This window comes from Sorex fumeus, unplaced genomic scaffold (assembly GCF_029834395.1).
Source record: "Sorex fumeus unplaced genomic scaffold, SorFum_2.1 ptg000010l, whole genome shotgun sequence".
NCBI classification, from domain to species: domain Eukaryota; kingdom Metazoa; phylum Chordata; class Mammalia; order Eulipotyphla; family Soricidae; genus Sorex; species Sorex fumeus.
In genome coordinates this window covers 6,710,556-6,736,040 of record NW_026606067.1, presented here as the reverse complement: position 1 = coordinate 6,736,040, position 25,485 = coordinate 6,710,556, and the positions used below count along the sequence as shown (strand labels likewise).

The window sequence follows — 25,485 nt, the reverse complement described above, 5'->3', positions numbered from 1 at the left end:
TACTACAATACAATGTCATCAACCAGAAAACATTCTGTATTTGTCTTTCCTTTGGCTTACTTCTTCCAACATGAAATCTTCCAGTTCCAATCTATTTGCAGCAAATTGCATTATTTAATCATTCCTTACAGCTGGTTGGTATTCCAAATGTTTATATACTACATTTTCATAATCCTTTCGATGTTATTGGACCCCTATATTAATTCCATACTTTAGCTGCTGTACTGATTGCAGCAATGAATAACGGTCTGCATATGTCCTCTTGAGAGAGTGTTTCTGTGTCCTGGGAGTAGATGCCTAAGAGTGGTTTTGTTGGGTCCTAACGCAGGTCAATTCTAAGTTTACTGAGTTCTCTCCATACTGTTTTCCACAAGGATTGTACCAGGCAACAATCCCACTAGCAGTGGATCAAGTTTCTTTTTCATCACATCTCCAACAACACAGATTATCCCCACTGTTTTTGATATGTGCTATTCTCACTGGTCTATAATGGTATCTCATTGCCATCTTGATTTGGCTTTCTCTGATGAAAAGTGATGCTGAGAATTTTTCAGAAGTGATTCTTCATTGACTTCTCTCTTCTCAGAGGCCACAGGAACACTCTCAGCTATATTTTGGGGTTATTTTGTGCCACGACTCCACAGTCTTTGCCCATGTACATCCATGTATGCGGCACTCTATGTGCTACATCCCTTTGAACTACATATGCAGTCCTCAAAAGATTTTTTCTTCTTAGTTAGCTCAAGGAGCTTTATTATTTGCTCTAATATTTTTTATATTTTTATTTTTAATAAGCTGATCTTTTATTTTTACCTTTATATTTAGATGATTTTAATAGTACATTTATCATCTTATACTGCTTGGTTTGGGGGATCTGGGCCACAAATATCTGTGCTCCGCCATCATTCCTGATGATGCTCAAGGGACTATCTTTGGTAAAGGAGATTGAGCAGGAGTTATCTGAGAGCACTTTATCCCTATCACTAAATGCAGAGGAAGAAAAAAGGAGATAAATTAAATGAGGAGACAAATTAAATGAGGAAGTAAAAGGAGATTAAAGTTATCGCCTACTCTAGAAAGTATTTAGATCATTAAGTGAGATAAAGCAGAAAATTTTTAATGTATAAAAAAGTTGAGGAATGAAAATGGTTCATAAATGCAAATGAGGATTAATTAAATTACATATAAGTTTGTTTTGTACTGCTTGTTATGACTAGCTGGCTGAAAATGATCAAAAAATTTTTCTTAAAGGAAAGTGTGTGAAGATTGAAGATTGCCGTATTTCACCCAGGATCCAATAAGTCCTTCCAAAGAGATTAGTCACATGTTGCTAAAGGTTTAGTCTTGTGTGCTTATATGTCTATATACATATAAGCATATACACACATATATATACTTGTGTGTATGTTTGTGTATAAATATATTATCCCCTTAAGATTGGTTGCCTTCTGCTTTAAACCTCATCAAATGTGGCATGCTACTCTTGGTATATCATTGGTGTAAAGTATGAGATGCTGCGCATTCACAGCTGCCAGGTCCAGGAAGAGCTTTATTCTGGCAGTGATTAAGTTCTGGAAGTTTTGAGTTGCTGGGCTGGCTTCATGGTGGGGGAGTGAACCTCACCCACTCCTCCTCTGGGTTGCCCGAATAAAACTGCCTGGCAAGGGATCAGGAGCCATCTCTATGGCATATCGTTCTGAATTTATATATTAAGTTTGAAAACATAATTTAATTTAATTTATTATGTGCTTTGTAAACTTTATCTTAATGTTGGCACACTGTGATATGTTTTTTATTTCAAGTCATGTAATATTCTTCATTTGGGTTTTTAGGACTCTGTGTTTTGCCTTCTGTGGAACATGGCCACTCTGATTACTCACAAGTAATACATTTGGAAGGCGAAACTGTGAAAATTACCTGTGATATAGGCTACAATCTCCCAAATAATCAGAGGAGTATTACATGTACAGAAAGTGGCTGGTCCACTGAGCCTATATGCATTCCGTACTGTAAGTAGAATCTGACCTCTGCAATCCATCATTTCTTTCTATTTATAAAGCAGTTGCTAGAAAATATGTACATTATAAATTTTGTTGCTATTTTCCTCTTTTTAATTATAAACTATTAACAATACCTCAGTAGACATAAGAAATCTCTTTCTCTTTATTTGTGAGTCTTGTAGTGGTTCATCAATCTTGTTTATTTTCTCAAAGAACTCTTGGTGTCATTGATCTGTCATTGTGTTTTGGGCTTCCTTCTAGTTAATAACTGTTCCTAGCTTTATTTCCTTCTTCCTACCAAGTTTGAGCTCCTTTTGTTGGTCAGTTTCCAAGATCTTAAGTTGTTTGGTTAAATTACTTGGATGGGCTCTTTCTTCCTTCCTGATGAATGCTAGTAGAGCCTAAACTTTCCTCTTAAGACTGCCTTTGTTCTGTCCCACAAGTTCTGGTCATTTGTGTGTTTATTCTCCTTTGTTTCCAAGAATCTTTGGATTTCCACTTGACTTTCTCTCTAAGTCACTGGTTGTTCACTAGTACTTTGTTTCATTTGTATGCTTTGTTTGATTCTCAGTTTCTGAGTCTGATTCAATTCTATTTTCAGTGACTCATGGTCCAAAAAGATAGTCGAAATCATTTCTATCCTCTTAATTTTGTGCAGTTATGTTTTCTGGCCCAGTGTGGTATATCTTGGAGAATGTCCCTTGTGCACTGAGATGTGTATTCAGCTTTTGCGGAATGAAAATTCCTATTTATATCTACTCATTTCCCCATCTCCATTTCTTCTTTTCTTCCCAAATGAGTTACAATCTTAATTAGGACCACTTATGATTAATGAGTTTTTTCCACATACTTCACCATTGCCTCTTTGTCGTTGGGAGTGACACTTTCATTAGGATGAAATTCATTATGTATCTCTATGTCAAATTCAGTCTACTTGGAGTTTGCTGAGATCCTTGAATATAGAAAGTTTTTTTTATCAATTAGGAAGATTTAAACAATCACTTGATAAGAATTCATTTCTCTTAATATGTTGCCTTTTAACTTCTTTATCCCTCCCCCTCCCCGAAGGCAGCGGCCATGCCCATGGCAAAGAATGCAGGTCTATTGGTGATGGTCTTAAAAGACCCACTGGCAAATGTACAGTTCTGCTCTTCAAGATTCCCACCACTGGTGGGATTCCCATGCATCAACCCGCATGCATGAGGCTCCTATGTGTTCACAGCTAATGTCCGGCCCAGGGCCACCCCTCCACCTCCCTCCTGCCCCCTATGGTGCAGAGCCCACAGACCCCCTCCCTCCCCGACACAGGCTTCCAGACAGCAGGCGCGGGTGGCAGTGTGCCCCAGGCCAGGAAATGGGTGACAGGCGCAGACACCCAGCTGCTCTTGGATATCTCTTCCTTCATACCCACAGACAGAATAGGAGCTCTGGAGGAAATCATAACGAAGTTCCCGACCTTACAAAATAAACAAGCCACCCCCCAAACAAACATGATCAAACGAAGCCCCAACGACAAAAACACAAAACAGCTCTGCAGACACAGCGGCATGAAGAGCCTGGTCGGGGCTGTGCGTGGGCCGCACCCGCAAAGATGGCATTCACACACCACATCAGACTGGCGCCTCCTCCCACCCTGGGTGGGGCCAAGCCCAGAGCCCGTGGACCAGCACTTGCCGGCAGCAGGATGAGGCTGCTCCCTACCCGGGTACCACCAGAATGGACGGAAGCTAGGCCAGTGTCACCAGATCCTGTGACACATGCAGAGTAAATAGAAACTGACTGAGCCCGGGCCCAGGAGGAGTCCGTGGGGAGCATGCAGAAAGAGGCGCCCCCAAGAGCACTTGTGTGGGGCGAGCCCAGGCAGCTCACGGCATGGGGACAGGGCTGCCTGAGTGGTGCGCAGAGGGCCCAGGCGGACTCTCCCATTACGCCTCTGGCAGCAGGACAAGGACAGGCACAGGGACATCCTGGAACTCAGGACAAAGAACAGTATCATGGCAGGGTGCGCGCCCCGGGGGTCTCTATACACGCTGGCTGCCAGAGTCATGAGAAGCCGAGCACATCCAACAGGCGGGCTCGGGCACCCTGGAGCAGCATGAAGTAGGGCTCCGAGGGACAGGCAAGACCCCCAAGCTTCCCGGCTCAGGGCTCCAGTGACAACAGTCCCACAGGGCCAGCCCACCACTCCTCTGTGGAAGCCCACCCCAGCCTGCAGCCTAGGGGAGACAGATCCCGGCGGGCGGGCATGGCCCCCGGAGTCCTGGAGCCAGAGCGAGACCAGAGCTGCAGCTTCCCAAGAATGTCCCGTCCAGGCTCCCGCGTCACTGGACGCCCTACTCCTCCACGTATGTCGAAGGGAACCAGCCGATCCGGCCGTGGGTCTCGCCCTTCCACCAGCCCCGGTTGTAGATCTTCACCACATCCCCCTCCCGCAGCGAGAGTTCACGCATGTCCCTGGCAGTGAAGCTGTACCTGGACATGGCCCTGCGAAGACTGGGGACCAGCTGGAGGCCCTAGTGGTCAAGTGCTCCCGGGACTTGTAGGGGTGCTTGAAGGTTGTGTCCAGCTGCTTGAAGCTCTCCTTGAACGAGTGGCACTGGTAGTACTCCACTAGCTCCAAGGAGGCTCTCGAACTTCTTGGCCTCAGTGATGTGGATCCAGTCGTCCTTCTACACCACCTTGATGTGCTTCACCTCGTCATTGAACTTGATGCTGATGGCAAAGTGCTCGGGCTCAGCCGGACACTCCCAGATGAGGTAGGTGCCGCTGGCATGGGATTTCAGCAGGGTGTCTGTCTGCTGCCTCTCCACTCGCCATGCTGCCCACGAACCAGGGATACATGGTGTAGTCATGCTCGCAGGAGGGTGGCTGGGAAACAGGCAGCTGCCTGTCTGCGGGGCACGGCTTCACAGACGTGCTGGGGAAGCAGTCAGACTCTCAGGTCAGCACCAGCTGGCCCTCCCACCACGGGAACTCGGGGTCGCCCTTGAGCAGCCCGATGATGTCGCCCATCTGGAATGTGAGCACCGGCTTCCGGGGGGCGGGGGGGCACGGGGCTACCTTGGTAACTCTGCACAGCCACCGTCTTGGGATCTGGTCCCTCTCTGGGGGTGTCCACAACTGCAGGGGAACCCGTCTTTCAGGGCAGTGTCACCGCCAGACACTCCTTGTGTGTGCCGACACTGCACCAGGTGCACAGTTTCCCCTGGTAAAAAGTGCCCCTGAGCAGCATGCGGCAGGTGCGGCACCTGGTGGTCCTGGCGAATGTGAACATCTGGAAGGCCTGCTGGTTGGCACCGGCCTTGTCGGGCTTCACATTGGACATAACCATGTGAAACTGCTCCATCCACTTGTACTTCATGTCCTTGGTCTTGCAGAAGAGCTGGAAGCCATGCTTGCCTTGCAGGTGGATGAGGTAGTAGCCGTAGGACCATTTCTTGATGTCCTTGTTGTTCATGGGGTCTTCCAACACCTTGTGGGCCAGCAGTTCAATGATCTCCTTCAGCTCATAGCTGTAGCCCTGCCACTGGCACATGATCACCACCTTTTCAAACAGGAACAAGTACCCATCCTGCTTGGTGTGGTTGACCATGAAACGCACCTTCAGCTCCCCATCTTGGCCGCCCAAACTCCTCCAGCTTCACCTGCAGGTTCTCAATGCAGCTCTGGAACTTGGCCACTTTCTTCAGTCTCCTTGTCCCTCTTCACCTCGTTTATGTACATGGCGAGGTCCTGCATAGCTTCCAAAACTTCCTTGAGCTGCTGCCTGTTCAGCCGGTCCGTGGAGTAACTCAGGAGTTCCTTGAACAGCAGGTGGTACTTGAGCATCCTCTGCATGGGCACCACCTGGAGCTTGAACTTCACGTCCTAGACCTACAGCGTGCATTCCTCGACCTTCTGCCTCACGTCGTTGCGGGTGGCCAGCAGCTGGTTGAGCATGTTACCAGTAGATTCGGAGCCGCTCCTTGAAATCCAGGAAGATGATGGCCGGGGAGCCGCCGCCCGCCAGCATGGTCACATCGATGGCCCTCAGGAAGATCTGGTGCACCTTCATCAGGTCCTCCAGTTTGATGAAGATAGTGGCCATGTCAGCGGGACTCAGGAACGGCATGAGGGGTCCCACATAGCTCTTCTCCACGCCCTCCAGTGTGTCGCAGTACTTGGCCTCGTTCTTCTGGATCTCCAGCAGGCAGCAGCTGCGCTTGTCATCCCGGCTCATGCCCATTTTCATGGGCAGCTGCCCCTCCATCCTGATGACGTCCTCTTCCACGTCGTCGCTGTCGTCCTCCACAGGACGCAGCTGTAGATGTCCTCGTCCAGGTCATGTTCGTTAGCGAACTCCTCCAGGCTACAGCAGATGTCACCTTCATTCTCCACCGTGTCCTCCGAGGGAAAAGGCCTTTCCGAAGTCCCGGACATGGAAGAGGTCAAAGGGGTGGAAGAGGTCAGATCTGTGGAGTCCAAACACGTCATGGCCCACCCGGAGGAAGGTGCGGATGTTTCTTCTGACACAGGACTTGCGACATCTGCGGCCAGAAGTTGCTGTCCTTGGGGTCCACGGAGCCGGGTCAGAGCTGGTGCAGCCGCTGGCACAGTAGCACGTGGTCGTGCAGCGCCTGCGCCAAGTCAAAGACTGTGGCCCTTGGCGAGGTGATCTCGCTGCAGGATGCGGCAGTCCACGAGCCAGTGGCCGCACTCTGCCACCACTGCTCAGGGCGCTGCGCTGGCGCGAGTGCAGTGGCCACTGGGCATTCCAGCAGCTCGCGGTGCCCCGCATGCCGAGACAAAGCCGGGCCTGCCCACTTTGTTCCCGCAGGCTTCGCGCCTCTTCCCCCCCCGCGCCAGACTCGCTCCGGTGGCTCCGGTGCTATTACTTCATTATTTTATCTTCCTCAGATGTAACATTCTTTGACCTATTGAGATCACTGATTCTCTCTTCCTTTACAGTCTTTTGTTTAAGGACTTCCTTTAGCAATGATTTAAGAATTCTTCAGGCGTCAAATTCTTTTCTTTTGCCCAAAACTAATTCTTTTTCATCAATTTCTAAAAAATAGAAAAATTAAAGTTGACCAATTCTACAGCGATTTTTAAATAGTGTGTCATGTCCTTAAGGTAAAGGTAAAGGTAAAGGCCCTCCCGTTGATCATCAATTTGCTCGAGCGGGCCCAGTAACGTCTCCATTGGAGACTTTGTTGTTACTGTGTTTGGCATATCGAATACAACACGGGTGGCTTGCCAGGCTCTGCCGAGCGGACGAGATACTCTCGGTAGCTTGCCAGGCTCTCTGAGAGGGGCGGAGGAATCGAACTCGGGTCGGCCATGTTGGCTGTGTGCAAGGCAAACGCCCTACCGCTGTGCTATCACTCCAGCCCTTAGTCTCATTATTTTAAGACTAAAACATCTGGGGACTGAGAAGACCCTTGCAGTGCTGGTTCCTAACATAGAGCTGAGAGGGATGGGAAACAGGAACGCAGAAGGTGCGTGAGAACCGCCCTTTGTCCTCGCCTATCCAATCCAGGCATCACTGGGCATAGGGGACCTTTCCAGGGCCCCAAGGTTGAGAAAATTGATGCAGGGCCAGTTCCTAGCATTCATAATTATTTCATTCATTATGATTGGTTTATGAAATGGTACAGCACCACAACTGTATCTCAACATCAACAGGATTCTTCCACAAGAGAATTGTGAAATTTTGTGGACAGCGTAGGGAGACTGCCAGGGTTGTTAGTTTAGCAGACAGCTCTCAACTCATTAAATATATATATAGGATACTTAAAAGATATTTGGTAAGTTGTTATTTGATAAATTTTCAGGCATACTCTATTATTTTTTTCTCCAGTAATTTAATAGGATAGAGGAAATACAATAAAAATTCACAATTCAGTATATAAGAATAGCTCAATAAATATAGTAATATTCCTCCTTTGAAAATAAGAAATTAAAAATTCCCTGTTTTCCAATTTCAATAATAAAAAGATGCTTCCCATTATCTTAGATACTTGAAAATTAAAATTTATTATTAAGGGCCAGTGATGGTACAGAAGTTGCATGCATGGAGCCAACTTTGATTATTTCCCAGCACTAAATATGGTCCGCAGGGCACTACCAGGAATGATCTCTGAGCACTGAGCCAGGACTAAGTTCTGAGCATTGATAGGTGAGACCTATAATTCTCTCTGCATTACCCTCTCAAAAATATCTTCCAATGAACAAAGCAAGAATAATGTCTTTATAAATAAATAGTCTCAATGATTGATTTGAGTTATTAATAAAACTATTCTTTTCTTTTCTATCTTTTCTCTCCTTTCCTTTGCTTTTCTTTCTTTTCTTTTCTTTTTTGAACTACACCTGGTGATACTCTCTATTACTTCTAACTGAAGAATCAATCCTGGTGGATTGTGGCAATCATATGGAATGTTGAGATCAAATCTGGGTCTGCCATTTGCATCTCAAGCACCTAACATGACATACTCTCTTCCAGCCCCAGAAATATTACTCAGGGGTATAGGTTCAACCAAACATTCTGTTTTCTATATTTTAGGGTGTTTCTGAAAATTAAAAAATTAACTAGATATTAGTATGCACAACAAATAAACCCTGCTATCTGCCTACATTGCTTTGTATTAGAGTAAAAGACAGGCCTATGATTTCTAATGATGACATAAAACAAAAAAAGAAAATTATGAATGATAAAATCAGTACTGTCATCACACAAACAGAATGGGACTAGGCTTAGAGAGAATTCATTAAATATATGTGAGCAGTTTTCATCTTGGAGAGGCTAAAAACAAATTTATGTGTTACATGACTCATAAGATACACCCATACACATATGTTTGAGCAGTATGTGTGTGTGTATAACCTTCAGGATCAAATAGAAACCTTTAACAGGCAAGGCACAAGATTTATCACTGAAGCTCATTTCAATGCCAAAGATATAATAACTTCATTCGCAAGGGCCTCATGTTCCCATACCTCTATCAATTAAATTTTATAACTTTTCTTGTCCTTGAAACTCATGAAATAAGTGTAAACATACAGGATATACTTTATGTTTAATAAGATTTCTAATTAATTCCTTTAAAGCTCTGACTATAGTTACACTTCTTTTTTCATTACAAGTCAAACCTTGTGATTTTCCAAACATACCACATGGAGCCCTACATGAGGAAAGCAGACACAGACCATACTTTCCAGTACCTGTAGGAAAACAGTACTACTATCACTGTCATGAAAATTTTGCGACGCCTTCCGACAGAACCTGGGAATACATCAGGTGCACAATAACAGGATGGAAGCCAGAAGTGCCTTGCCGCAGTGAGTAAATGTTGTTTTTACCACGTATGTGGCAATAAGACAAAGAGATAGATTTGATGTGAATGGGAGTGGAGAATATCTCCTCAACAGGGGGCTACAAGGACTATAGAAGGTTATGCAGTATGGGGGTTGCAACTCAGAACCTAGGACATACCAGGCCTGCATTCCAGCTCTTTGAACCTTTTTCCCACATCACTGCGCTGAATTTTAGAAGCAAAGTAAGTCTTTGTACCAGGAGAGTTTCTTCCTGGAAAATTATCTAGAAATATCAATAGTAAATTTTTAACTGTATCATGTACATATTTTAACTACAAAAAGAAAAGAAATATAAATAAATAAATAAAATTAATTTGTCTTTTAAAAAATTATTGTATAGTAAATAGCATAGATATTCACTATGCTTATGCATCCTCAGCTAAGACCAATGGGAAATTATTAAACTTTTATTTTTCATTTTAATATTCATTAGGAAAATGCCTCTTTAGTTATTTGGAAAATGGAAAGTGGATATGGATAACAAAAGCATATTACCAGGGTGAATCTGTGATACCTCAGTGCAATAATGGCTTTGGTCTTCCAAATGGGGAGAAAGTAATGAAATGTACAGAGGATGGCTGGTCCCCTCCTGCCAGATGCGTGCGTATCAGTAAGTAAAGGGGTCTGAGCTCCCAGTTTATGCTTGTTTTTGTTTTTAAATTCATTTGTATCAATTGCAAATAGTTCATATGTGCAATAGATTCTTTCTTATTTTTCTGCTTATATAACTTTCATTAATTTAAAGTTATGTTTTATTTTTAAACTTATGTTTTATTTTCTGCTTACATAACTTTCTTAATTTTAAACTTATGTTTTCTGTGTATGAATGGATACCATACAGATTTCTTGATAACTATGTGTCACAAATGTAGTAAAATAGAAAAAAATGTTGAAATCTGTAGGAAAGACTCAGGTAAGCAAGATGGCAGGATAGGAATGACTTCTCCAAATGACCTGCATGCTGACAAGCACCCCTATGACTATCACTGTGGGATTCAGAGACTGTTGTATAAATATTTTCACATAGTTGGTAAAAATTGATTCTGACATTAAAGAGGCTCAAAAATTATTAATGGATCCTACTAGTCAGTTTTCTGATCTAGAAACCCCACTTCCAAGACCCAAGGAAACCCTTGCTTGTTGACTCTTTTCGCTCATGGACCCAATTAATTCCCTGCACATTTAACTCACACCCAATCCTCATGCCATGACCTGTCCCATTTTTCACTGTAAAAGCCAAGCATTTGTAGATGTTGAATAATTGCACACAAATAGCCAACTCTAAGTCTTCTGAAAAGGAAAATACAGCATTCAGCTTTGATCTTAAGAAAGCAAAGAGGATGCTATCTATAGCTGGATTAATTCTGCAAGTGTGAGAGAAAACGTACTACCATGCAATGTCTCCAAACAGGAAAAAACCATGTAGGATTCATAAACAGAGGCTCATAGGAAGTCTTAGAAACCCTAGCATTGCTTATAGAATGTATTTCTCTCTCAAAGACAGTAAGTAAATTCTGTGTAAGAAAACACAAAATCGATTCCAAGGTACTTGATTTTCTTAGACACTAGTATGAACATGGTTTTTTAAAATATATTTCTTCTCTTTCATAATTTGTATATAGGAAAGTCATTGACTTTTGAGTGTTGATTTTGTAGCCTACCACTTTACTATACAAACCTATGGTTTCCAGAAGCTTTTCGGTAATGTCTTTAGGATCATATTGTCCACAAATAGTGATAGGCTTCCTATCTGTATACCTTTGATATCTTTTTCTTGCCTAACTGCTATGGCCAAAACTTCCAGTACTATATTGAATAGGAGTGGGGAGAGTGGGCAACCTTGTCTTGTTCCAGATCTTAGAGGGAAGGTTTTTAGTTTCTCTCCTTTTAGAATAATGCTTTCCATGGCTTGTGGTAGATTGCTTTGACTATATCGACGAAAGTTCCTTTAGTGCCCATTTTGCTGAGAGTTTTCATCATAAACAGGTGCTTGATCTTGTCAAATGCTTTCTCTGCATCTATTGATCTGATCATACGGTTTTCATGTTTTTTATTGATATGATGAATTATGCTGATTGACTTGCAAATGTTAAACCATTCTTGCATCCCTGGGATGAATCCTACTTGGTCATGGTGTATGATCATTTTGATGGGTCGTTGGTTTCTTTTTGCTATGATTTTGTTGAGTATCTTTTGCATCCGTGTTCATGAGGGATATTAGCCTGTAGTTGCACCTGTATACTCATTGCAGCACTGTTCACAATAGCCTGAACCTGGAAACAACCTCAGTGCCTGAGAACAGACGACTGATGAAAGAAACTTTGGTACATCTGCCTAGTGAAATGCTATGTAGCTGTTAGGAAAGATAAAGTCATGAAATTTGCTTATAAGTGGATGGTCATGAAGAGTATTATACTAAGTAAAATGAATCATAGAGAGAAGGACAGACATAGAATTATTGCACACATTTGTGGAATATAAAATAACATAACATGAGACTGACATCCAACTTCAGAAGACACAAGGACCAGGAAGATTGCTCCATAGTTGGAAGCCTGACTCATGAGCTTGGGGAGAAGGCAGCTGGAATACAGAAGGGAGCACTAAGTCAGTGATGGTTGGAGGGATCATTCGGGATGGGAGATGTGTGCTGAAAGTAGATAAAGGACAAAATATGATAGCCTCTCCGTATCTACATTGCAAACCATAAAGCCCCAATGGAGACAGAGTATGGGGGAAATTTTCTGCCACCGAGGCAGGGAGAGTTTGGAAAAGGGGGGAGGATATAATGGGGACATTGGTGGTGGAGAATGTGTACTGGTGGAAGAATGTGTGTTTGATCATTGTATGACTGAAACTCAAACATGAAAGCTTTGTAATTGTATCTCACGGTTATTCAATTAAAAATGTAAAAATCAGGAAATCATACAGTTTGTTTTTATGTGTATAAATCTCGAGTATTGTGCTATTTGAACTTACTAAGGGGGAAAGGGAAGAAAGAATGATCTCTCTCATCTGCAGGATATAAACAAATAGTGCAGGGAAGCAACACATGCATTCTCTAAGCTTTTAAAAAATATTCCACATGTGAAAGAATTTATTCATGAACACTATATACCTGAAATTCAGCTATACATTAGTTTTTAACTCATGCCTTAATTCTTCTTTTAAAATAAAAGAATTCCCACTGTGTACATCCTCCTGCTGACTCATTTCAATCAACACAGTCTCATCTCAGAATGCTCTGTCTCATATGTGGGATATAAAGAAAACTTGAAGAGGAATACCAAATGACCAAAGTCAAGAGAGATGAGGAGCAGGAGAGTTGGTCTTCATAGGAAGATTGGCACTGGGATAGGGATGAGTGGGATAAAGTAGGAGTAGGAAGGGAATACTAGGACAATAGATAGGGGGAAAGTGCCAGCCACAGAGGCAGGCGAGGGTTGGATGAAAAACTGGGGACGCTCCTGGAGGATAGTGGACTGAAAAAAGGATAAAGCAGTATATGTCTGAAACAAAAAAGGAATACAAAATGTTTTAATTTAATATTATCAATAGGACTTAGCAATCAAAAATCAAAATAAAATGTTTTATTATTAGACTTAGACCATAGTATCATCTACTTCCATCTACATTGCAGAAAATGTCAGGATTTCACCAGTTCATATAGCTGAGTAGTCTTCTGTTGTGCATATGGACTTTCATTTCTTTATCCACTCCTCTGTTCTTAAGCATTTGGGTTATTCCTGGAACTTGGTCATTCTGGATCACCCTATAATAAATGCCAAAGTGCAAATGTCTTTTCTCTCAATAGTGTTTTTGGTAGCTTGGGATATATGCAAGAAGTGGAATTGCCACTTCTGATTATTTTCCAAAGAGGCTGAACCAAGGATCATTCTCACAAACAGCGGAGGAAGGTTCCTTTTCTATACATTCTTGTTAGCTCTGATTTATTCCCATCTTTTTGACATGTCGTAGTCTCACTGGTGGGAAGTCATAACTTGACTTGCTTTTCCCTGATAAAGAGAACTTTGGGTAAAGAAAACTTTCTCATCTTCCTTTTCTTGAGACTGCATTGACTATTATGGGAAATTTATTACTACATCTAACCTATTCTATATAATTAAAAATGCCCTACAATGGGCCAGAGAGATACTGCAGTGGATAAGATGTTTATCTTACTTGTAGTTGCCATGGGTTCAATCACTGACTTCCCATAAGGTCCTCTGAACACTGCCAGCAGTTTATACCTGAGTGCAGAGCTGGGGAATGTCCTCTGAGCATTTCTGGGTGTGACAATCAGTCAATTGATATCACTATATCACTCTATCATTATCACCTCTTTGTTCATCGATTTGCTCAAGCAGGTGAGTAATGTCTCCATTCGTCCCTGTCACATGCTAGTGTAGCCCGATGGCATATTGGGGGCTCTTTCAGGTTTAGGGGAATGAGAACCATCACTGTTACTGTTTTTGTCATATTGAGTATGCCACGGGTAGCTTGCCAGGCTCTGCCGTGTGGGCAGGATACTCTTGGTAGCTTGCTGAGTTCTCCAAGAGGGATGGAGGCTATTAGGGGAGCCTCTAATCACCTTTACAGATGTCCGCAGTCAGGCATATATGCGGGCAGGATACTCTCAGTAGCCTGCCAGGTTCTCTGAGAGTGAGAACTAGACAATAAGTACTTCCGGAAGTTTGGTTTTACATTCTCTGGACCGTGGCCATTGATGGGGTTACACGGCAGTTGGTGAGTGTAACTGCCTAGCTACTGGAAGATGGGGTATTTAGGTGGAGGAGGCACAGTCCAGAACCAAGCAGGCTTGGAGATCCCAGCCCTGGGTCTTCACACCTGGGTTCTTCTGCCGATGCCTTGTGTGAGGCTTGTCCCACTGTGTGGAGAGTGGTCTTAGCATGGCTGTGGCTGGTTCTCAGAGGTCTTCAGCTGCCGAGGCTCTGCTAGGGGTGGAGAGGGAAACTCAACCTGCCACCCTCCAAGGAGCCCTGGTGAGCACAGCCAGGTGCCGGGCAGGAGACTCTCTCAATATATTATATAAATTTACATGTTATATATTTATTTATTTTATATAAATAATATAATTATATTATTGATTTGGAGAGCCCGGCAAGCTACCGAGAATATTCGATATGCCAGACACAGTAACAACAAAGTCTCCAATGGAGACGTTACTGGGCCCGCTCGAGCAAATCGACGATCAACTGGAGGGCCTTTACCTTTTACATTTATATTATTGATGATAATCAATAATAATATTGAAATAATATTATTTTTAATAATAATAAAACATCACATGCATATTGACAGGTACAGCACTGTATATGTAATATGATTATTTTAACAATGATAATTCTTCAAACCTTTAACAGTGGAAGTGTTTCCAATTCTTTGCATTTTGTTCTGTTTTAATTATTGATGCTTCTCTTTATGTTTAGAAAACATAGAATCTCTTTGGTTTAGTGGATTTCCAGGTATCAGTTTCTTTAGGGCACAGTGTGAATGAGATTGCTTTATTTTTGCTTTTCCCTTTTCCACTGTTAGCATATAAAATGCATTCGATTTCTGCCACTTTCCTGTATAGATATATTGTTTCTAGGAGTTTTAGTAGTTTTTTTTAGGGATTTTGATAAGTGTGATATTATGTTACATGCAAGAAGTGTGATTTACTTTTCTGACTGGATTCCCTTTAATATCATTTCTTGTCCTATTGCTGTGAAAAGACTTACAAGCTAAGTTGAATTGTACTGAGAGTGGGAATCCATTTCCTGGGCCTTATCTTTGAAGAAAATCTGTCAGTTTCATACCATCGAGTATTATCTTAGCTTGAATTTGTAAATACCTTCAAGTTATTTGAGGAAAATTTCTCTCTCTATTTTATTCAGGTTTTTTTTTATCATAGATGGGTATTTTATCCTAGAAGGAAGGAAAGATTAAAGTCATTGATGCAGAGAAACATTGGATGAAATCCACGTTTCCTTACTTGTATTGGTGTGATATATTTTATTGATTTGCATACAAATCAATATGCAAATGTGATGTGAGTCCAACTTGATCATAGTTTATGATTCCTTTAATGCTTTGTGGGCTGGGGTTTGGTTCCTCTTGGTTTTGTTGAGGATCTTACCATCTATGTTCATCATGGGTGTTGTTCTTTAAGTTTCTTTTATATACTGTTTCTCTCTGTTTTTGATATCAGGATAACAATGGCCACATAGAAAGTGTCAGGAGTCTGAGCTGGAGTGACGGTACAATAGGTAAAGGCACTCTGAATTTGGCCAACCAGATTCAATCCCAGAAATCCCATATGGTTCCCTGACTACTGCCAGGAGAAATTCCTGAGGGCAGATCCAGGAGTAAATTCTGAGCATGTGGGATGTGGTATCCAGGCACAAAACAAAACAAAAAGTGTCAGGATAATTCCAGTTTCATTGACCTTCTGAAAGTCATTTAAGAATAAAGAAAAGAAAAAGTTCTTTGACGGTTTGGAAAAATTTACTAGTAAGCCCTATTGAATGGGGCTTTTATTTGTTTATTTATTTTACCTTCTAAGATTTTGTTTAAATTTTTATTAGTGAAACACCATGAGTTACAGTCATAGACTTACAAATTTTTGGATTTCAATTATACAATGATCAAATACCCATCCCTCCACCAGTGCCCATTTTCTACCACCATGGGTCCCAGTATCCCTCCCACCCCCCACCCCCCCATCCCACCCTGCATCTATGGCAGGGCTTAATGGGGCTTTTATTTTCAGTATGACATTTTTGGTGGTTTTTGGATTTGATTATTATTTTGTTGGGTGGGAACTGGGCATCAAAAGTGAAGCTCAGGGACTCAGGGGTCACACAGGCATTTCATCATCAGCTATGGTGGCAGTTTAGTGTAAAAATACTGATGATGTGATGTTAGTCAGATCCTGTTATGCTAGAGATACTTGGACACTCCAGAGGAGTGTGTGGGAAGTTGCAATCTTTGAGAGACCATGCTGTGCTGGTTGTTGAACTTGCATCTGGACCAACCTAATCATGTGTCCTAATCACTGTATTATTTCCCAATCCCTTGAGGGAGACTTACAGTTATTATTTTCATTTCCTCATTAATAACTAATGAGGTCCAGTAACGTCTCCATTGGAGACTTTGTTGTTACTGTGTCTGGCATATCGAATACATCACAGGGAGCTTGCCAGGCTCTGCAGTGTAGGCGAGATACTCTCAGTAGCTTGCCAGGCTCTCCGAGAGGGGCGGAGGAATCGAACTCGGGTCGACCATGTTGGCTGTGTGCAGGGCAAATGCCCTACTGCTGTGCTACGCTCCAGGGGCTGGAGCGATAGCACAGCGGTAGGGCGTTCGCCTTACAAGCAGCCAACATGGCCGACCCGAGTTCGATTCCTCCGCCCCTCTCGGAGAGCCCGGCAAGCTACCGAGAGTATGCGATATGCCAGACACAGTAACAACAACAAAGTCTCCAATGGAGACGTTACTGGGCACGCTTGAGCAAACCGATGATCAACGGGAGGGCCTTTACCTTTTACCTTTAACTAATGAGGTGTGCTGTTTCCTCCTGACTTAGTCTTGAGAGATTAAAGAATTCCAAGAGAAATATTTGTATCTTTTAGGTTTTCCAATTTCATGACAAATCTTTTTTATAGTATCTTGGATGATACTGTGAAATTTTTTGTGGTATTTTTTAGAACTTCCTTTATTTCTGATATGGCGATTTAGAGTTGTCTATCTTGTTTCTTTCTAAATTGAATTACAATTGCTAGTTTCACAATCTTGTTTATTCTACTTAAAAGACATTGCTGGCTTTGTTGATATTCTGTAAAATTGTTTCTATTTCATTGAATTTTCTTAAGTTTTAATATTTCTCCCCTTCTGCTTTATTGGGTTTTCCTTGTTGGTCTTTTTCTAGTAATTTAAGAGGTGCAGTGAGGTTATAATTTGGGTTTTTTCTTGATGGACGCTTGTATTTTATGAACAAGTTATACTGTCAACTACATGTTGATTTGGAAAGCTTTCAATAACTGGCTGTATAATGTGATTCTTTCCAAATTTCTTTTTTTACTTTCTTGCAGTGAATTTGGTCAATCAGTAATCTTTGTTATTTTCATTTATATAAATATAATGATCAAATTTCTCTGTCATAACTACATTATCCCATCTTATGAAATTTTATTTATGATGTCTTTCTTTTAATCATTTCAAAATATTTTGATCCAAAATTTTGAATAAATGATGTTGAGTTCTGGAAAGACAAATAGTAACTGACATGAATCTGCTCTTACTGTCTTGTCAAATAGCATTCTGTAAATTTGACTTTAGAAGATAGTTGAATGAATGTGCTGAAATTCACCAAATTGTTTGAACAGCATAAATTCATATGGCATTAAGCAACAATTTCCAAGACAAACATTTCACATTCTCAACGTCAAAAACTGTAATAGCTGTTGTAGAAGGGCCTAAACTGAGATTATCAGGGTCTAAGTTGAGAAGTTGCAATTGGGTTTATTAATAGAATCAAACTAGGGGGATATGGTGCCAAGAACAGGTCAACCTGTACCTGTGGGGCGATTGGATCAGCAGTCTGACGGTGTCTTTGGACTTCCTAATACTCCAAAATTATCATTGTATCTTTGGCCAGACCCCCAGAAACTTGGGACCAACTTTACTAAGAAATTAAAGGGCCAAAAGTTAGGTATGTGGGAGCCACACCCCAAACCACCTCCAGCTCTACTATAGCAGCTCATTTATTGGCCTTATTTTGGAGACTCATAGATAAATCTCGAAAGAGATCAAAAGCCACAGTTAATCTCAGACCTGCACATGGCTGAACAGACTGGGGTAAATTATAAGGGGGAAGGTTGGCCTGGTGGCCAGCCCTAGAAGAGCCCCCAGCAGCTACTTGCTTCCACAATCCAAAATTGCCACCATATCCCTGGCCTAACTCCACCGTCTCAGGACAGATCTCATCAAGATGTAATCTGCTGGAAATCCTGGTATGCAGGTCTTGTGACTGAAATCTCCAGGCTCTCTTGAAGCTGGAATAGGCTACCACCCCCACCTCCCTATACTTATGGAAGCACTGGCAGTCACCTTCCAAACCAACGCCAGCACCACCCTGTAAGCTCTACCACTGACCTTGCTTCAGAGACCCATAAATAAATCTTGAAAGAGATCAAAAGTCTCAGTTAAGCTCAGACTCATGTATGTCTGAACAGACCAGGGTAAATTGGAAGGATGTGTTTTGATCAGTGCTACCCAAACAGAGGTACCGGCAGCCGCCTGTTTCCACAATCCAAAATCACCTCCATAGCTCCGGCCTGGCTCTACCATCTCAGGACGCACCTCACCAAGGTATAATCTGCTGAAAATTTTGGTATGTGGGTTTTGACATTGAAATCTCCAAACTTTCTCAGGGTTGGGATGGGCTACCTCCCCCACCTCTCTACACTTTCAGAAGCCTCGACAACCAAATGCATACACCAAGCTTCCACCCAATTGAAAAACTACTCCAGCCTTACCAATCTGAAAAAAGTACCAAACGCCCTGAACAAACACCAAAACATCTTTGTACCTGTATTGAAAACCATAATGCATTAAAAGAAAAGAAAAGAGAGAACAAGAAGGAAAGTGCCTCACATAGAGGGAGGCTTGGGGGTAGGGGTGAGGGTTTGGAAAATGGTGGTGGAGAAATGGGCGAAGTTGCTGGTGGGAAAGGTACACTGATGGAGGAATGGGTGCTGGATCATTGTATGACTAAAACCCAATTATGAGCAGCTTTGTAATCGTCTATCTCACAGATATCCAATAATTTTTTTTCTGAAAACTAATGTAGAGTTCATATCCAATTCAGTCAGCTTAATCAACAATTGAATAAATAGCAGTACTCCTACTTTAAAAAAAGAGAGAAAGAAAGAGAGAGAGAGAACCAAACTAGGCAATATTTAAAAAAAGACAGTACAGAACTCAACATAGGAAAAGCTCTGGGATACAGTAGGCTCCATGCTTCTTAGACAAATCTCTCATGATTCCAGAGAAGAAATTGGAGTGTTTGATATTGCTTTGCTTCAACGTTGTTTGTTTAGGCTTCCCAAACAGGGACTCCCAAGCAGCAGCAGTTCAACACAAAGATTAGAGTGTTCATTAGTTCTATGGCCCTGAAGTGCACAGGATATCTGACCACCACAACAGGGTTCAGAGACCTTCAACTCTGCACCCAAAATGCCCTGAGGATCATGTGGCATGGAGCTGGGACCAAACATAGACAAAACATGTACACTAGCATCTGTACTGTCCTTCCAGGTCTCAATAAATTTTTTATAATATTTGTTGATAAAGTCTCTTGAGAAACTAAATCTATTTTCTCTGACAAAAGAACTGACATATTAAAATCTTTTCTTTTAAATGTTCTGTTTGATAAGATTATGTATTATTTAACTTCCTATGAAAATGATTATTAAATGAATACTTGTCTTTTCTTTATGCTTTCTCCTTTTTAGAAACATGTTCAGAAATAGAAATTCAGAATGGTTTTTTTTCTGAAACTACTACTGAATATTCCTTAAATAAGGAAGCACAATACAAGTGCAAACCAGGATATGCAACAGCAAATGGTAAAACTTCAGGAACAATTATATGTCAGGAAAAAGGATGGTCAGCTCAACCTGAATGTATTAGTAAGTAATTGTTACCATTCATGATCTTAATAATTTTTACACAAAGGATTACTTTAAATAATGTTTCAAAAGTTGGGGTGAAGTGCTTATGTACTTTCATATTTCATAAAATATAAATATAAAAATAAATACTGGTTCTCTGAGCCCTCCAGAGTAATTTGAACATAGAGCCAATATTGATCTCTGAGCTATATTGGGGGTCATCCAAAAACCAAAGAAAATAAAGAAATTAAAGCATTGAAAATAAATAAATTTCTTTTTAAACATACAATGATTTGGGGCATGTGAGATAAACATTCTCTAAGGGAAAATATCAGCAAACCTTTCAGTTCAAGTAATTTTCAAGTAACCCCTGAGCATCTCCATGTGTGAGCCAAAGACCAGTAGAATAAAGTCCAATGAAATTGAGCTATAATTAAAAAAGGCTTCTGTGTATTTTTTCCCTTTATTTTATTTTATTTTTTTTACAGTTGTAGATTTACAATTTTTTATGCTTTGGTTTCAATTATACAACGATCAGATACCCATCCCTCCACCAGTGCCCATTTTCCACCACCATGGATAATATCCCTCCCACCCCCATCCCCCATCCCCCCTGTCTCTGTGGCAGGGCAATCCCCTGTGTTCTCTCTCTCCTTTTGGGTGTTGTGGTCTGCAAAAGAGGCATTGAGTGGCAAACATGTTTAGTCCATAGTCTACTTTCGACATGCATCTCCCCTCCTGGGAGGATCCTCTAAACATCCTTTATTTGGTGCTCCCTTCTCTATCTGAACTGCCCTTTCCTCTAGGATACCCGGCTGGCCTCTAAGTTATGGAGTAATCCTCCTGGTGCTGATCTCAGCTATTCTTGGGTATTAATCTCATACTTTGTTACTTTATATCCCCCAGATGAATGCAATCTTTCTATGTCTATCCCTCTCTTTCTGACTCATTTCGCTTAGCATGATACTTTCCATATTGTACCACTTGTATGTAAATTTCATGACTTCATCTTTTCTAACAGCTACATAGTACTCCATTGTGTAGATGTACCAAAGTTTCTTTAACTAGTCATCTGTTCTTGGGCATTCAGGTTTCTTCCAGTTTCAGGCTATTGTAAAGAGTGCTGCAATGAACAAACAAGTGCAGATGTCACTTCGACTATACATTTTTGCCTCTCTGGGATATATTCCCAGGAGTGGTATTGCTGGGTCAAATGGGAGCTCAATTTCTAATTTTTTGAGAATCGTCCGTACTGTTTTCCAGAAGGGCTGAACCAGTTGACATTCCCACCAACAGTGAAGGAGTGTCCCTTTCTCGCCACATCCACGCCAGCATCGGTTGCTTTTGTTCTTTTGAATGTGGGCCAGTCTCTGAGGTGTGAGATGGTATCTCATTGTGGTTTTGATCTGCATCTCCCTGATGATTAATGATGTAGAGCATTTTCTCATGTGCTTTTTTGCCATTCAGATTTTTTCTTTGAGAAAGTTTCTGTTCATTTCATTGCCCCATTTTTGGATGGGGTTGGATGTTTTCTTCTTGTGGAGTTCAACCAGTATTTTGTATATCCTTGATATCAACCCCTTGTCAGATGTGTATTCGGTGAATATCCTTTCCCATTCTGTAGACTGTCTTTGTATTTTGGTCATTGTTTCTTTGGAGGTGCAGAAGCTTCTTAGTTTAAGATAGTCCCATTTATCTATCTCTGTTTTCACTTGCTCGGCCAATGGCATGGCATCTTTGAAGATACCATTAGCTTCAATATCATGGAGGGTTTTGCCAACTTTATCTTCAATGTACCTTATGGTTTCTGGTCTGATTTTGAGGTCTTTAATCAATTTTGATCTTACTTTTGTACATGGTGTTAGGCAGAGTTCTGAGCCCATTTTTTTGCATGTAGCCGTCCAGTGATGCGAACAGAATTTATTAAAGAGGCTTTCCTTACTACACTTCACATTACTTGCACCTTTATCAAAGATTAGATGAGCATATGATTGAGGAGAGATGTCAGTGTATTCAACCCTGTTCCATTGGTCTGCAGTTCTGCCTTTGTTCCAGTACCATGCTGTTTTAATTATTATTGCTTTGTAGTACAGTTTGAAGTTAGGTAGGTTGATTCCTCCCATTTTCTTTTTCCCAAGAGTTGCTTTAGCTATTCGTGGGGGCTTATTGTTCCATATAAATTTCAGGAGTGTTTTCTCCATTTCTTTGAAGAATGTCATGGGTATCCTTATAGGCATTGCATTGAATTTATACAATGCTTTCGGTAGTATTGCCATTTTGACAATGTTAAGTCTCCCGACCCATGAGCAGGGGATATCTTTCCATTTCCACATGTCCTCTTTTATTTCCTGAAGTAGCGTTTTGTAGTTTTCTTTGTACAGGTCCTTTACTTCCTTAGTTAAGCTGATTCCTAGGTACTTGATTTTCTGGGGCACAATTGTGAACGGGATTGTTTTTTTCATGTTGCTTTCTTCTCTCTCACTGTTTGCGTATAGGAAAGCCATGGACTTTTGGGTAATGATTTTATAACCTGCAACTTTACTATACGAGTCTATTGTTTCTAGGAGTTTTTTGGTGGAGGTTATTGGGTTCTCTAAGTAGAGTATCATATCATCTGCGAATAGTGAGAGCTTGATTTCTTCCTTTCCTACCTGAATGCCCTTAATATCTTTTTCCTACCTAATCGCTATTGCAAGTACTTCCAGTACTGTATTAAACAGCAGTGGAGAGAGTGGGCATCCCTGTCTCGTCCCTGATCTTAGAGGGAAGGCTCTCAGTTTTTCCCTCTCCCTTTCTCTCTCCCTTTCTTTGTGAGTTTTGCTAGAGGGTTATCGTTCTTGTTAATTTTCTCAAAGAACCAGCTTTTGGTTTCATTGATCTTTCAGATTTTTTTTTGGGTTTCCATCTCGTTAATCTCTGCTCTGAGTTTTATTATTTCCTTTCTTCTGTTCGGGTTGTGCTCCTTTTTTTGTTCCTTCTCCAAGCTCTTAAGCTGTGAGGTTAGGTTACTTATGTGTGCTCGCTCCTCCTTCCTGAGGAATGCTTGTAGAGCTATAAACTTTCCTCTTAACACAGCCTTTGCTGTGTCCCATAAGTTTTGGTAACTCGTGTTCTCATTTTCATTCGTTTCTAGGAATCTTTTGATTTCCTCTTTGATTTCCTGTCTAATCCACTCGTTGTTCAATAGTGCACTGTTTAATTTCCAGGTGTTTGATTTAGTTTTCTGTTTTTGTGTGTGATTTACTTCTAATTTCAGCGCATTATGGTCTGAGAAGATTGTTGATACAATCTATACCTTCTTAATTTAATGGAGGCATGTTTTGTGGCTCAGCATGTGCTCTATCTTGGAGAATGTTCCATGTACGCTTGAGAAGAATGTGTATTCAGCTTTTTGTGGATGAAGTGTCCTATATATATCTACTAAGTCCCTTTCTTCCATTGTTTCCCTCAAATGAAGTATGTCCTTGCTAAACTTGAGTCTGGTTGATCTATCAAGAGGTGACAAAGCAGTGTTGAAGTCTCCCACTAGTATTGTGTTGCTATTGATGTCTTTTTCCAAATCTATGAGTAGTTGATTTAAGTACTTTGCTGGTCTCTCACTAGGTGCATATACATTTATTATTGTAAGTTCTTCCTGTTGTACAGATCCTTTGATCAATAAGAAATGGCCTTCACTGTCTCTTATGACCTTCCTCACTCTGAAATCGATGTGGTCTGATATAAGGAAGGCTACCCCAGCTTTATTATGGGAGCTGTTTGCCTGTAGGATTGTTTTCCAGCCTTTGACTCTGAGTCTGTGTTTGCTTTGACTATTGAGATGCGTTTCTTGCAGGTAGCAGAATGTTGGGTTCAATTTTCTAATCCATCCTGCCACTCTATGTCTTTTAATTGGTGCGTTTAGCCGATTGACATTGAGAGAGATTATTGTTATGGGATTTTGTCCCATTGTTCTGTTAAAATTTGGTGTATTTGAGGGGCCTTTCTTGCCTTAAAGTATCCCATTTAGTTGTTCTTGGAACCATGGTTTTGAGTCTATGAAGTTCCTGAGCTGTTGTTTGTCTGTGGAACTGTGTGTTGTTCCTTCTATTATGAATGAGAGTCTTGCTGGGAAAAGTATTTTTGGGGAGGCATTTATTTCATTGAGTTTTTTTACTATGTCCCACCACTGTTTTCGGGCCATGAGGGTTTCATCAGAAAAATCAGCTGTGAATTTTAAGGATGCTCCTTTGTAAGAGATTTCTTTCTTCGATCTTGCTGCTTTCAGAATTTTGTCTCTGTCTAAGGTTTTGGTCATTTTGATCAGGATGTGTCTTGGGGTATTTTTATTCGGATTTCTTCTAGCTGGTACCCTTCGGGCCTCCTGAATGTGGTCACAAGTTTTCTTCAGCTCTGGAAATGTTGTAGCAATGATTTCTTTGACAGTTTCTTCTTCATCGAGGTTTTCTTCCTGTACCTCTGGGACTCCAATAATTCTTATGTTACCCCTCTTGGCTTCATCACGATCTTCTCTTGCCATATGTTCCCGAATTGTGAGTCTCTTTTCCATTTTCTGCTCTTTTCTGGAGAGTCTCTGAACTTCATCTTCGAGCTCACTGATTCTGTTCTCAGCCGCTCTTACTCTGCTGCTGAGGCCTTCCACTGAGCTTTTCAATTCGCCTACGAAATTTTTCAGGTCTGACATTTCTGATTGCATTTTCCTCATTTCTGCCTTCAGATCCTCTTGTCTTCTATTGGCATTGGTTTCCATTGTTTCTTTTAATTCCCTAAGCATCCTAAGTAGCTCCTTCTGAATTCCTTGTCAGAGAGGTTGTCTAACACTACAGTACTATTGGTTTCATCTGGGCTAGACTATTCAATATGAAAGTTTGGTGGGCTTTTGTGTTGCTTTACCATTGTGAGAGGTATGGTTTAGTCCTTCACGTTCACTGTTACTATTCTGCTTGATATGCAGTGTGAGTTAAGATAGGCTTATGAGTTATTGGCTACTGTGTTTCTAGTGGCTGAGCTAAAATAGAGAAGTTTCCGTCTAAGAAGGTAGCTTATGGTTCCTATGTCATACGTAGTGGCAAAATATTTCGCAGCTGCATTAGCGGCCCCGGTTCCGGAAAGAGTCCCTGGCACTGGGCGAGGAGTTGGGAACGTTTCCTGTTTGGAATTGGAGCAGTTCAGCTTTGTTGCCCAGAGCTGGGACTCTGTGCCCGTCCCACGCAGATCAGGGGTTGAAAACCGGATTTCTAGGGGCTGGTTCTAGCTGCCCATGCCCAGAGAGGGACCCAGGCCTTTGGGGGCGGGCTGTACCTGTTGGAATTGGAGCCGCTCAGCTTTGTTGCCCAGAGCTGGGCCTCTGTGCCCATCCCACGCAGATCAGGGGTTGAAAACCGGCTTTCTAGGGGCTGGTTCTAGCTGCGCATGCCCAGAAAGGGACCCAGGCCCTTGGGGCCGGGCTGTACCTGTTG

At 41.7% G+C, this 25,485-nt stretch overlaps 1 protein-coding gene and 1 pseudogene across 1 annotated transcript in view; one reads left to right on the top strand and one right to left on the bottom strand.

Annotated features, from left to right (window-relative positions):
- The window catches only part of LOC130019978 (complement factor H-like), a 67,907-nt gene that overhangs the window by 8,945 nt on the left and 33,477 nt on the right, over window positions 1-25,485 (top strand). The window contains exons 3-6 of the mRNA XM_056110575.1: window positions 1,833-2,009; window positions 9,123-9,317; window positions 9,787-9,963; window positions 19,871-20,047. Of these exons, the coding sequence (XP_055966550.1) occupies window positions 1,833-2,009; window positions 9,123-9,317; window positions 9,787-9,963; window positions 19,871-20,047 (726 nt within the window). The remainder of the gene's footprint in view (window positions 1-1,832; window positions 2,010-9,122; window positions 9,318-9,786; window positions 9,964-19,870; window positions 20,048-25,485) is intronic.
- Window positions 4,322-8,464, bottom strand: LOC130020149 (guanine nucleotide exchange factor VAV2-like; annotated as a pseudogene).